Source organism: Aegilops tauschii, chromosome 5 (genome assembly GCF_002575655.3).
Source record: "Aegilops tauschii subsp. strangulata cultivar AL8/78 chromosome 5, Aet v6.0, whole genome shotgun sequence".
In the NCBI taxonomy this organism is placed as follows: Eukaryota; Viridiplantae; Streptophyta; class Magnoliopsida; order Poales; family Poaceae; genus Aegilops; species Aegilops tauschii.
Window position 1 is genome coordinate 521,350,672 of NC_053039.3, and position 13,880 is coordinate 521,364,551.

The window sequence follows — 13,880 nt, forward strand, 5'->3', positions numbered from 1 at the left end:
TGGTGCGACAGAAAAGTGTGGAAAGCAAGATTGTTGAACTCTTTTCCATTGTCAGTCTGAAGAGCAAGGATGGGCCGCCCAAACTGCGTGCTGACATAGGAGTAAAAAGCCGACAAAGTGGAGAGTGCATCCGACTTTCGTCGTAAAGGAAACGTCCACACATAGTGAGAATAATCATCAAGAATAACCAGATAATATAAATAGCCCGAATTACTAGGAACCGGAGAGGTCCACACATCGCTATGAATCAACTGAAAAGGAAAAGAAGCTATGGTGGTGGAGTTATTAAACGGAAGGCGAACATGTTTGCCGACACGACAGGCATGACAGGTGTGATCCTCTATCTTATTACAACTGAAACTGAAACTCCTAAGAATATGACGAAGTGTGACGGGGTTGGGATGACCCAAATGAGCGTGCCAGAGATCGACGCCGACGGAGAGAGCAACCGGTGCGGTGGTGGAGGTGGACAGCGGATGCACCGGATAGAGCTCGTCGAGGCTGTCACATCGGTGAAGTACCATCCTGGTTCGAGCGTCCTTGACACAAAAACCAAGCTCGTCAAATTCAACAGTAACAAGATTTTCACGAGTTAAACAACGAACGGAAACAAGATTCTTAATAAGATGAGGTGACACAAGTATGTTAGACAAAGTAATAGGCATAGAAGTAGAAGGAAAAGAAGTGTGCCCGACATGTGTGATAGGTAGTGTGGAACCGTCGCCGACAATGATGCGGCGGTCGGTGGTGACAGGAGTGAAGGAGGCAAGATTACCAGGATGAGCAAACATGTGAGCCGTAGCCCCGGTGTCCATGTACCAATCACCGCCTCCAGTGTAGTTGTTCGACGTAGGCGCAGCGTGCAGCGCGGCGAGGAGCGCCGGATCCCAAGGTGCCGGCGGTAGGGCCGACGAGGGCGGCGGCGGGGCCGCAGGGAGACCGTAGGCGCCGCTCATCTGCGGCGGTGGGTATCCTCCGTACGGCTGCGGAGCCGCGTAGTACGCCTGGTGCGCCGGTGGGCGCGGCACGGGAAGCGTCGGTGCATGAGCCCGTGGAACCGGCATGGTGTACGCATGGACAACACCGGTCCAGGGGTTGTAGCCGGAGGCCCATGGGGCGGCACCTGGAGCTGCTGCGGCGCCTGAAACTGCTGCTGTTGGCTGCCGAGGCGGCCACCACACCGGCCCCCGCGGTGCTTTTCAGCGGGAGGAGCGGGGGGCGCGGGCGGGCCGTACGGCAGTGGCAGGAGCCCCGGCTGCTGGGGCGCCGGGAAAGGCGCCTGATGACGCTGCTGGGGTGCCGGGGCAGCTGGAGGCGCCGGAGGCCCGCCGCGGGCGGTGCCGGCGGCGAGGGCGGTGTGGATGGCGCGCTTCTTCACCTGCTTCATCCGCCGCTCCTCCAGGCGGAGGTATGCAACGTACTTGGCGAAGAACGGTTTGGGGATGAGGCTGAGGTTCCCCGCGGCATTGCCGAAATCCTCGTTGAGCCCGGCGGTGAGCGTGCTGAGGAGAAGGTCATCATCGACCTTGGCGCCGATATCGCGAAGCTCGTCAGCGAGAGTCTTAAGGCGGCGACAATAGTCGTCGATGGAGGTGTTGTCCTGATGACACCCAAAGAACTTTTGCTGCAGAAAAACGCGACGCTGGAGCTTGTTGTCGGTCAAGAGCCCATTCAGCTTGGTCCACACGGCGCAGGCATCATCACTGTCCGTCACGACCGTCTGGAAGAGGTCGGGCGTGATGGTGAGGAAAAACCAGCGGACAATCGTGGTGTCGATGGTGGACCAGTCGTGAAACTCGGGAACGAGGCTGGAGTCGACGGTGTCGTCCACGTGGTCCATGAGATGATATTCCCGGAACACGAGGGAGAAATACGTCTTCCACGAGTGATAGAAGGAGTCCGCCTGGGAGAGGCGAACCGGCACCCGCTCGAAGATGTTGAGCCTGCGGATGTCGTTGACGTCGGGAGGGTTGGCGTCGGCGAATGGGTTGGAGTTGGTGGACACGGAGGAAGTGACGGACGACATGGCGAAAACGGGACGACGCGGACGACTCGTGTGATCGGGCGTGGGCGACGGCGCGGGAGATGCAGCTGGCGTGGGTAGTGCGTCGCGCGGCGGCTGGCTACGCAGGCGGCTCGGCTGAAAGCGAAAGCAGGCGCGTTGGCGGCTAGCGATGGTCACTGGCGAGCGATCGGGAGGGTTGACAGCTAGCGATTGGGTGGGTTGGCGGCTAGCGGGCGCAAGCGAGGAGCGATCGGGAGGGAGCGGCCGCAACGACGAGTGATCGGGAGGGCTAGCGGGTTGGCGGCGCGGTGTCGGGCTAGCGAGCGGGTAGCGATCGGGTCGGGCTAGCGGGATCGGGAAGCGCTAGCAGGATCGGGAGAAGCGGGGAGATGGCGCGACCGGTGCGTGAGACGCACGAGCGGCGGCGGCGGTGGAGGAGGCGCGCGGCGGCGGCGGCAGCGGAGGCGAGGATGAAAACCAAAAAAACTGATACCATGTAGAATATGTGAATTGCACGATATATTACTCTCGTGCATAGGCACATATATATGATGTACAACGGTGGGCCACGGACCTCAACTATACAAAGAACTAGGAGGCGGGCCCAATACATAATATGCACATAACACATATACTCAACATTATGTTCATTGTTTCCTTGGAAATCCCGTAAAAAAAGAGAGGAGAAAAACTTGGTGAGCAGAGCTGAGAACCCACTTTAGAGACGGGGAGCAGAAGCTCTTTGTCTGACATAACAACATCAATTTTATTATTTGTTCTTTGTAAACAGTTCTTCAGAGTTTGTTTATTTATATTTAGTTCTGAACTTGTATCGGTGTGTCTGATGCACTTGGTGTATGAACAATGTTTGTTAAAAAATTATAGTCTGAAGCCCTTGAACTACGTCGATGTAGTGTTTGTGAGCTAGTGGTGAAAGCAACCGCTTGAGGCTAGAACTGAGCTTGCGTTGGTAAATAACCAAACACAGTAACGTAATTTGACACCTTTATTGGTCCGAAACCAAACAAAATGCCAGATGGTACCCACATACCAATACTCTTTACGGTATTCTTTTTCCTGTCAGAAAGCACCTGGATGCTGCTTCGTGTTTTGTTCCATTATCTCTTTGGTAATGGAAGGTTGTTTCGCAAAGAAAAACAGTTAATACCACAGTAGAACTGAACGATAATGATTTATCTTGCTATCTCCCATCTAGTATTTCGACCTTTCCTTATGGATGCATTCCCTCCATCAATGAAGTCCAGCAACAAAATTAAATATTTTCCTACATTTTTTGCAAATTACTGAAGAAGCAACCTAGGCTTATTATAATTAAACCAGACAATGTTTATTCTTCATCACCTAGAGAATATGTTCTGTTATTAAATCGGGAAGTCCAGCACTTTATCCTCCTGATTTATGTATTGGAGACTGAAATCGACTCTTACCCCATCTTTTGGTCAACTTCCTAACCTTCAACAGCTAGAGAAGATCTTTTATGACAAACTACCTTTAAAATAATGCACATCAATGTTTTCGTTAGTACATAGGCATCTAATGTGGCCACAAATCACTTGCTAATCATTGATTCTACAGAGTACTCTTATGTTGTTGATAACTCTGGTTAGCTGAGATTTGAGTTTCACACTTTTGGAAACTATTTTTCAGGTCAAGTCCATGTATACAGCATACTAGTCGAAGCTAACCAGTATACTCAGTCTTTGCTACTTCACTTTCATAAGATGGACCTTCGAGAAAGTATGGTGACAGAAATGATCCAAGGGATGACAGATCAAAGTGGTTATCATACAGCAATCATAACATAAAATGCTCTGCCGAGGGGGAGATAAGAGGAATTACCAGCAACTATGAAACTATCATCAGAAAAGGTGGCTTTGGAGAAGTTTACAAAAGTGTTCTCCAAGATGGAAGAATAGTTGCAGTCAAGAAATTTATGTGTAATGTAGAAGAAAATTTTGCCAAAGAGCTCAAAGTTCACTGTGGAATCAACCACAAGAATGTAGTTAGGCTTATAGGCTATTGTGCCGAGGAAAATGCCCTGATGATAGTCAGTGAGTATATATCTAAAGGGAACCTTAGCGATGTACTTCACCATGAATGCATTCCCATGACGTTGGATATACGACTACGGATCGCAGTGGAGTGTTCAGAGGCACTGAGTTACATGCATTCACAAATGTATACTCGGGTCATTCATGGTGATATCAAGCCTGCAAATATACTATTAGATGACAACTTCAATGCAAAATTATCTGACTTCGGAATATCAAGACTTGTTAACACAGACTCAGCCCTTTTCACTGAGCATGTAATAGGTAGCATAGGTTACATGGACCCTTTGTTTGCTCGCAGTGGGCGTCTTACCTCAAAGAGTGATGTTTACAGTTTCGGGATCGTTCTGGTTGAATTGATTACAAAGAAAAAGGCAACAATAAGAAATGGGGAGATCGGCATAATTGAATGTTTCACCCAAGCTCTTGCAACAGGGAAGGGAAGGATGAGAGAGCTGTTCGATGTTGAAATCTCAAGCCAGAACAACATGAAGGTTCTTGAAGAGGTTGCAAAGTTAGCAGGACAATGTTTGAAGATGGAAATGGATAGACGCCCTGAGATGAGAGATGGTGGCACAACGTCTTCAGGCACTTTGGAAAACTCAAGTTCAAGGAAAACAAACTATTTTTCCTTGGGGGTGGAGGAACAAGCCAGCAGCTCAAAACAACCAGCAATCTTCTAGCTCAGTCATGCAACAATCTTTGCCATCCAATTTGTGCCGCATTTTCTCACTTAGGGAGATGAAATCTGCGACAAGAAACTTTGATGAGTCGCACCTTATTGGTCAGGGTGGATCTGGTATAGTTTACTATGGAATGATTGATGCGGGAGCAACCAAGGTGGCTATCAAACATGTCAGAGATAACCAGGATTTGAGTAAGTTCCAGACAGAGATAGCGATGATGGCAAAGCTCCACCACCATCATCTCGTATCATTGGTCGGTTACTGCAAAGAGGAAAACGAGATGATACTGATCTACGACTGCATGGCTCGTGGCACCCTGCGTGAGAACCTTTACGCTAACAATACCGAGGAGCCACCGCTTTACGCAAACAATACCGAGGAGCCACCGCTTACTTGGAGACAGCATCTAGACGTCTGCATCGGTGCTGCTCGTGCCCTGCACTACCTTCACGAGTGTTCCATCATCCGCAGTTATTTGACAATGTCCAACATTCTCCTAGATAAGAGATTGGTTGGCAAGATTTCAATTGAAGTATCACTGCCGCAGGATGTCGCAAACGTGAGCACAGGCTCTTATTCCCGTTCCCGTAGTTATGCTCCTGAATTTCACCACAAGAGGCAAGTAACAGAGAAATCAAATGTATATGATTTTGGTGTCGTGCTGTTTGAGGTTTTGTGTGCTCGGGCTGCTTATGAACCTAGACGTCGAATCGGACAAGCTGTGTTGGTAGAATATGCCCTTAATTGCCACAAGAAGGGCATCCTTGATCTGATTATTGATCCCTATCTTGAAGGAAAGATTGCTCCACGGTGCTTCAAGAAATTTATGGAGATTGTTGTGAAATGTGTTAGTGATCGTTGTATCGGTCGCCCCACAATGCAACAAGTGCTTGAGAACCTGGAATCGTGTCTTGCAGAACAAAGCGGAAGCCTTGGTGATGAGATGGCAGGCGATGATGACATTAATGCCTTTAATTGTCTTTCGAAGGGAGAACAACAGCTGAACCTGGAGGCGTCCCCTGGAGAAGACAATGATTCCAGCTATGGTAATGACCACTGAGGTATCAACATTTGTAGACGACGGCATGGTTGGGGATGAGCGAGCAAGTTGCTGATAGCATGGATTGCTAATTGCCAATTTCTTGTGAGCAGGCAAGAAGTGCTTCCACCGCCAATTTTCCTAACTGCTAATGCTCATGGTCGAGAGAATTATTCCATACATGCATACTGCATATTATGTCCCTTCTTTTCGGAAGCAAGTATTGTGTACTATGTCTTTCTTCATGCTTTTCGTTATCCGGGTGTTGTGATGGATTTCTTCGGTCCTTCTCCCGCACTATTTATCCTGTTGGTCTCGCGCTGGCTACAGCAGTGCCTGCCTGATTGCATCAGTTGACAACGCCCCCTTCTTTGGCGGCAATCAACCCGTAAACAGGTGTTCTGCAATGTTTTGGATGGTCACCTAGTTCTCAGTTGGGATGGCTGTCAGGTTTCTTCTCAGCATTGATATGACTAGGACCTTGGTTTCTTCTCAACTTCAGTCAGTACGCAGAAGAAGCTGCGTAGGCAGCTCAGAAGCGAGCAGCAGACATATTATAGCTTCAGGTCTCAGGAGCAGTGCAAATAATGAATGGCCTAGAGCTGTTCCAGCATGAACCCTGGCTGGGTGTTTGACAATACCTACATTTGTTGTTGAGATGGCCAAATTTGCGGAGGGTGAGATAAAAAGAATTACCAGCAACTACAAAACTATCATTGGAAAAGGCGGCTTCGGAGAAGTTTAAAAGGTGTTCTCCAAGATGGAACAACAGTTGCAGTCAAGAGATTCATGAGTAATATAGAAGAAATTTTTGCAAAAGAGCTGAAAGTCCACTGTGAAATCAACCACAAGAATGTAGTTAGGCTCATAGGCTACTGTGCCAAGGAAAATGCCCTAATGATAGTCAGTGAGTATATATCTAAAGGGAACCTCAACAATGTTCTTCACCATGAACGCATTCCCATCACATTGGACACACGACTGCGTATCGCGGTGGAGTGTTCAGAGGCATTGTGCTACATGCATTCACAAATGTATACTCAGGTCATTCATGGTGATATCAAGTCTGCCAATATACTATTAGATGACAACTTCAATGCAAAAATATCTGACTTTGGAATATCAAGACTTGTCAACACAGACTCGACCCTTTTCACTGAGCATGTAATAGGGAGCATAGGTTACATGGACCCTTTGTTTGCTCGCAGCGGGCGACTCACCCCAAAGAGTGATGTTTATAGCTTTGGAATCGTTCTGGTTGAATTGATTACGAAGAAAAAGGCAACAACAAGAAATGGGGAGACCGGCATAGTTGAATGTTTTACCCAATCTCTTGTAACAGAGAAGAGAAAGGTGAGAGAGTTGTTCGATGTTGAAATCTCAAGCCAGAACAACATGAAGGTACTTGAAGGGGTTGCAAAGCTAGCAGGACAATGCTTGAGAATGGAGATAGATAGACGCCCTGAGATGAGAGATGTGGCACAACGTCTTCGGGCGCTTCAGAAAACTCAAGTTCAAGGAAAACAAACACCAACTATTTTTCCTTGGGGGTGGAGGAACAAGCCAGCAGCCGGGAACAACTGGCAATCTGCAAGCCCAGTCACGCCACAATCTCTCCCATCCAACTTGTGCCGCCATTTCTCACTTAGGGAGATGAAATCTGCGACAAGAAACTTTGATGAGTCACACGTTGTTGCTCAGAGTGGATCTGGTACAGTTTACTATGGAGTGATTGATGGTGGGGCAACCAAGGTGGCTATCAAACCTGGCAGAGGTGAGCAGGATGTGAGTAAGTTCCAGACACAGATAGCGATGATGGCAAAGCTCCGCCATCATCATCTCGTATCATTGGTCGGTTACTGGAAAGAGAAAAACCAGAGGATACTGATCTACGACTACATGGCTCGTGGCAGCCTGCGTGGGAACCTTTACGCTAACAACACCGAGGAGCCACCGCTTACTTGGAGGCAGCGTCTAGACGTCTGCATTGGTGCTGCCCGTGCCCTGCATTACCTTCACGAGTGTGCCACCATCCCTTTTGATGTGTCGACAACAAACATTCTCCTAGATGAGAGATTGGTTGGCAAGTTTTCAAGTACAGTCTCTCTGCGGCAGGATAGCACGGATGTGACCCCCACACTGCATATGGGACGTCTGGGTTGTGTCGATCCTGAATTTTACTGCACTAGGCAACTAACACAGAAATCCAATGTGTATTCTTTTGGTGTCGTACTGTTTGAGGTTTTGTGTGCTCGGGCTGCTTATGATCCCTATCTTCCAGAAAGACAAGCTCACTTGGTAGAATGTGCCCTTAGTTGCCAGAAGAAGGGCATCCTTGATCTGATTGTTGATCCCTATCTTGAAGGAAAGATTGCTCCGCGGTGCTTGAAGAAGTTTGTGGAGATTGCTGAGAAATGTGTTAGTGATCGTGGTATCGATCGCCCTACAATGCAAGAAGTGCTTGAGAAGCTGGAGATGTGCCTCACAGAACAAAGCGGAAGCCTTGATGATGAGACGCCAGGCGATGATGACACTAATGGTCCTTCAAGGACAGAGCGCCGTCTGAACCTGGAGATGTACCTTGCAGAAGACGATGATTCCAGCCATTGTGGTTCGGTATCAACCTTCAAAGACGATGGCATGGAATGTGCTTCTGATGGTGGTGTGGATTCCGATTCCGAATTGCTAATGCCACGATGAGCAGGCAGGAAGTGGTCACCAGTTTTTCCTACTGTCAATGCTCTCTCCACTGACAGATCATGCCAGAGAATTACATGTATACTGCAATTTCTGTCCCTTCCTTTTCCGAAGCGAGTTTTTGTCAGGCGTTCGCCTGCACTATTATGTCCATTTGGTCTTGCGCTGGCTACAGTTTTCAGTTGGGTCATCATCATTATGCATAAAACTGGTTCCTTTGTTTCGTCCCTTTGATCATACTGTACTGTAGTATCATCTTGTTCTGTCTGAGTGTTAGGGTGCAGAAGAAGCTACGCACAAAGCTGAAGCAACTCAGAAGTGAGAACCCTACAATTCCTGCAATCAGCTCAAGCATAAGATTTTCTTCTGGCTGCTTATCATTAACAGGCTGAATACTTCTCGCAAAAAAATAAATAACAGGCTGAATACTAGAAAACTCCTCCAGAGAAAGAGCTTTTTCATCGAGGACAAGAGATCACTTGTTGTTTCATTGTTCCTTTGCCAAACCATGTCTGAATACTAGAAAGCTCAGTCAGATAGTTCGCCTGCTCAATCTTCCATTTGCAATGGATGTCATCACACTGATTGCTTGGGCCATTTGGAACACGAGGAATGCATATGTTTCCAGAAGGGTTATCCCCAGTCTCTTTGCCTGCAGACGTAGGTTCAGGGAGGAGCTTCAGTGGTTACTTCTACTCCCTCCGTTCCAAAATAGATGACTCAACTTTGTACTAAAGTTAGTACAAAGTTGAGTCATTTATTTTGGAACGAAGGGAGTATATAAGAGCAAAAAGAAAATCCTATGCTACTCTGCCAGACTGCCAGATACCCTTCGTTGAAGTAGGGTTGTTAATTTATACCATCTCATAAGGGGATGTAGCTCAGATGGTAGAGCGCTCGCTTAGCATGCGAGAGGTATGGGGATCGATACCCCACTTCTCCAATTATTTTGTCCCTTTTTTTTTGCAAATCTGAACACTGAAATATACTGTAGAATTCAAATTCATCATCTCTAAAAAAATTGGTCAAGTTATCACAGTTTAGTTGGATGATGGACATCTTTGCCAAAACTGTCACCGCGTGAGCTATTACAAACCTTCATGCGTTGCTCAAAAAAAAAAATTGGTCAAGTTATCACAGTTTAGTTGGATGATGGACATCTTTGCCAAAACTGTCACCGCGTGAGCTATTACAAACCTTCATGCGTTGCTCAAAAAAAAAAACTGTACATGAGAGGATAAAATATATGGAAAAAGAAAAAAAATCAACAAAGCGCATCTGGTGTAGTGGTATCATAGTACCCTCCCACGGTACTGACAAGGGTTGTTTTGTTGTATTTGTTTTTGATACTCCTAGGCCCTAGTTTTCTTTTTCTTTCTTTGTACATAACAACAATTATTTGAAAATTTATAAAAATATGGGCAGAAATTATAGTTATAGCTTCTCCAATTATTTTGTCCCTTTTTTTTTGCAAATCTGAACACTGAAATATACTGTAGAATTCAAATTCATCATCTCTAAAAAAATCGGTCAAGTTATCACAGTTTAGTTGGATGATGGACATCTTTGCCAAAACTGTCACCGCGTGAGCTATTACAAACCTTCATGCGTTGCTCAAAAAAAAAAACTGTACATGAGAGGATAAAATATATGGAAAAAGAAAAAAAATCAACAAAGCGCATCTGGTGTAGTGGTATCATAGTACCCTCCCACGGTACTGACAAGGGTTGTTTTGTTGTATTTGTTTTTGATACTCCTAGGCCCTAGTTTTCTTTTTCTTTCTTTGTACATAACAACAATTATTTGAAAATTTATAAAAATATGGGCAGAAATTATAGTTATAGCTTCAGGAGCAGTGCAATGATGAACGGCCGAAGCTGTTCCACCATGAGCCCTGGGTGTTTTTTTTTCTTTGCGGGACAACCCCTGGGTGTTTGACAAGAGTTACATTTCTGGATTTTCCTCGAGATGGTCAAATCAGCGGAATTTTCTTCCGAGGGAACTAGGACGGGCAAAATCTGGCCTGAACCATTTTCAATAGAAGAAAATCATGCAGAAGAGCTTTGCGAGGAGCATTGGCGTAGCGGTCGGACCGGAGCATCAAGCCATCAGCGCAACAGCGGTAGATCGCGGGCATAGGTTCATTTTCTCTGCGGAAAATCTTGCCGTTGCGCCGCTTCCAGTCTTCCACGGATTCCATATGGTGGAGATCAGCGCTGTAGAACGAACTTTGGCATTAGGCCACTTCTCCCAGCGCTGTAGAACGAACTGTCAAAGATGGGAGCCGTCCCAAAATCACGAAACTTGCTGCAACTGTGAACATCGGAGTGAATAAAAACGGCTGAGGAATGCGATCGAAGCCCATCCAGTCTCAGGCTAACCCAGAAGGCACCAAACATACAGTATAGAAGCGCTACACCAGGGTAATCCGAGGAACCAACTTCTCCTGCTGCTACCCAGAGAACAAGGCACAAATCATCAGTATTCAGAAAGAGAACGACGTGCCCTAAGGTTCAATCTTTGATCTGAAAACTGAAAAAAAAACTGAAAAGGAAAAGGGTTTACGCTTTCACAACCTGACAGGAGATCTGAAAAAAGTCGCTTCCATACATCTTACGACGGAGATCCATGGAATACATGAAAGGTGTGAATACGCAAGGAACAGTCCTGAATCCAAAGGTAAAAAAATGCACTGGACGGTCTTCTCTCTTTATATAGAGAGGTTTACTTGACTCCCAAGCAAGGCTTGACCCCTAAGCAAGCGATCCTTATCTCTAATTAACCCTAAGACTAACGGGCTATACCGCCAGCCCAGGCCCATTAGGCCTATTACATACTCTAACACTAATATATATTTTACTGTTCATAAACATGACAACATAGCATCTGCATCAAGTAGGCCTGATTGCAGATCAAGGGCCGAGATGAACGGCCGAAAGTTGTTCCACCATGAGCCCTGGGTGTTTTTTTTTCTTTGCGGGACAACCCCTGGGTGTTTGACAAGAGTTACATTTCTGGATTTCCCTCGAGATGGTCAAATCTGCGGAATTTTCTTCGGAGGGAACTAGGACGGGCAAAATCTGGCCTGAACCATTTCCAATAGAAGAGAATCATGCAGAAGAGCTTTGCGAGGAGCATTGGCGTAGCGGTCGGACCGGAGCATCAAGCCATCAGCGCAACAGCGGTAGATCGCGGGCATAGGTTCATTTTCTCTGCGGAAAATATTGTCGTTGCGCCGCTTCCAGTCTTCCACGGATTCCATATGGTGGAGATCGGCGCTGTAGAACGAACTTTGGCATTAGGCCACTTCTCCCAGCGCTGTAGAACGAACTGTCAAAGATGGGAGCCGTCCCAAAATCACGAAACTTGCTGCAACTGTGAACATCGGAGTGAAGAAAAACGGCTGAGGAATGCGATCGAAGCCCATCCAATCTCAGGCTAACCCAGAAGGCACCAAACATACAGTATAGAAGCGCTACACCAGGGTAATCCGAGGAACCAACTTCTCCTGCTGCTACCCAGAGAACAAGGCACAAATCATCAGTATTCAGAAAGAGAACGACGTGCCCTAAGGTTCAAGCTTTGATCTGAAAACTGAAAAAAAAACTGAAAAGGAAAAGGGTTTACGCTTTCACAACCTGAGAGGAGATCTGAAAAAAGTCGCTTCCATACATCTTACGACGGAGATCCATGGAATACATGAAAGGTGTGAATACGCAAGGAACAGTCCTGAATCCAAAGGTAAAAAAAATGCACTGGGCGGTCTTCTCTCTTTATATAGAGAGGTTTACTTGACTCCCAAGCAAGGCTTAACCCCTAAGCAAGCAATCCTTATCTCTAATTAACCCTAAGACTAACGGGCTATACCGCCAGCCCAAGCCCATTAGGCCTATTACATACTCTAACACTAATATATATTTTGATGTTCACAAACATGACAACATAGCATCTGCATCAAGTAGGCCTGATTGCAGATCAAGGGCCGAGATGAACGGTCGAAAGCTGTTCCACCATGAGCCCTGGGTGATTTTTTCTTTGCGGGACAACCCCTGGGTGTTTGACAAGAGTTACATTTCTGGATTTCCCTCGAGATGGTCAAATCTGCGGAATTTTCTTCTGAGGGAACTAGGACGGGCAAAATCTGGCCTGAACCATTTCCAATAGAAGAGAATCATGCAGAAGAGCTTTGCGAGGAGCATTGGCGTAGCGGTCGGACCGGAGCATCAAGCCATCAGCGCAACAGCGGTAGATCGCGGGCATAGGTTCATTTTCTCTGCGGAAAATATTGTCGTTGTGCCGCTTCCAGTCTTCCACGGATTCCATATGGTGGAGATCGGCGCTGTAGAACGAACTTTGGCATTAGGCCACTTCTCCCAGCGCTGTAGAACGAACTGTCAAAGATGGGAGCCGTCCCAAAATCACGAAACTTGCTGCAACTGTGAACATCGGAGTGAAGAAAAACGGCTGAGGAATGCGATCGAAGCCCATCCAATCTCAGGCTAACCCAGAAGGCACCAAACATACAGTATAGAAGCGCTACACCAGGGTAATCCGAGGAACCAACTTCTCCTGCTGCTACCCAGAGAACAAGGCACAAATCATCAGTATTCAGAAAGAGAACGACGTGCCCTAAGGTTCAAGCTTTGATCTGAAAACTGAAGAAAAAAACTGAAAAGGAAAAGGGTTTACGCTTTCACAACCTGAGAGGAGATCTGAAAAAAGTCGCTTCCATACATCTTACGACGGAGATCCATGGAATACATGAAAGGTGTGAATACGCAAGGAACAGTCCTGAATCCAAAGGTAAAAAAAATGCACTGGGCGGTCTTCTCTCTTTATATAGAGAGGTTTACTTGACTCCCAAGCAAGGCTTAACCCCTAAGCAAGCAATCCTTATCTCTAATTAACCCTAAGACTAACGGGCTATACCGCCAGCCCAAGCCCATTAGGCCTATTACATACTCTAACACTAATATATATTTTGATGTTCACAAACATGACAACATAGCATCTGCATCAAGTAGGCCTGATTGCAGATCAAGGGCCGAGATGAACGGTCGAAAGCTGTTCCACCATGAGCCCTGGGTGATTTTTTCTTTGCGGGACAACCCCTGGGTGTTTGACAAGAGTTACATTTCTGGATTTCCCTCGAGATGGTCAAATCTGCGGAATTTTCTTCTGAGGGAACTAGGACGGGCAAAATCTGGCCTGAACCATTTCCAATAGAAGAGAATCATGCAGAAGAGCTTTGCGAGGAGCATTGGCGTAGCGGTCGGACCGGAGCATCAAGCCATCAGCGCAACAGCGGTAGATCGCGGGCATAGGTTCATTTTCTCTGCGGAAAATATTGTCGTTGTGCCGCTTCCAGTCTTCCACGGATT

The 13,880-nt window shown here is 46.8% G+C and overlaps 2 protein-coding genes, 1 non-coding gene and 1 pseudogene across 3 annotated transcripts; all 4 read left to right on the forward strand.

The window, feature by feature from the left end:
- The first annotated feature begins 3,747 nt into the window (after nucleotides 1–3,747).
- Nucleotides 3,748–4,760, forward strand: LOC109763477 (wall-associated receptor kinase 2-like; annotated as a pseudogene).
- A 58-nt stretch (nucleotides 4,761–4,818) lies between these two features.
- Nucleotides 4,819–5,823, forward strand: LOC141023101 (receptor-like protein kinase FERONIA). The gene has a single exon (XM_073499414.1). The coding sequence runs from the start codon at nucleotides 4,819–4,821 to the stop codon at nucleotides 5,821–5,823; it is 1,005 nt and encodes a 334-aa protein (XP_073355515.1).
- Nucleotides 5,824–6,476: 653 nt separating this feature from the next.
- Nucleotides 6,477–8,728, forward strand: LOC109763476 (receptor-like protein kinase THESEUS 1). The gene has a single exon (XM_073498342.1). The coding sequence runs from the start codon at nucleotides 6,592–6,594 to the stop codon at nucleotides 8,500–8,502; it is 1,911 nt and encodes a 636-aa protein (XP_073354443.1). The 5' UTR covers nucleotides 6,477–6,591; the 3' UTR covers nucleotides 8,503–8,728.
- Nucleotides 8,729–9,369: 641 nt separating this feature from the next.
- Nucleotides 9,370–9,442, forward strand: TRNAA-AGC (transfer RNA alanine (anticodon AGC)). The gene has a single exon. It is a non-coding gene; the product is annotated as a tRNA-Ala (tRNA).
- Nucleotides 9,443–13,880: the final 4,438 nt, after the last annotated feature.

What these genes read in the sequence shown, in the direction of transcription:
- LOC109763476 (XM_073498342.1), top strand. Translation starts at nt 6,592, where the DNA reads ATGAGTAATATAGAAGAAATTTTTGCAAAAGAGCTGAAAGTCCACTGT.
- LOC141023101 (XM_073499414.1), top strand. Translation starts at nt 4,819, where the DNA reads ATGAAATCTGCGACAAGAAACTTTGATGAGTCGCACCTTATTGGTCAG.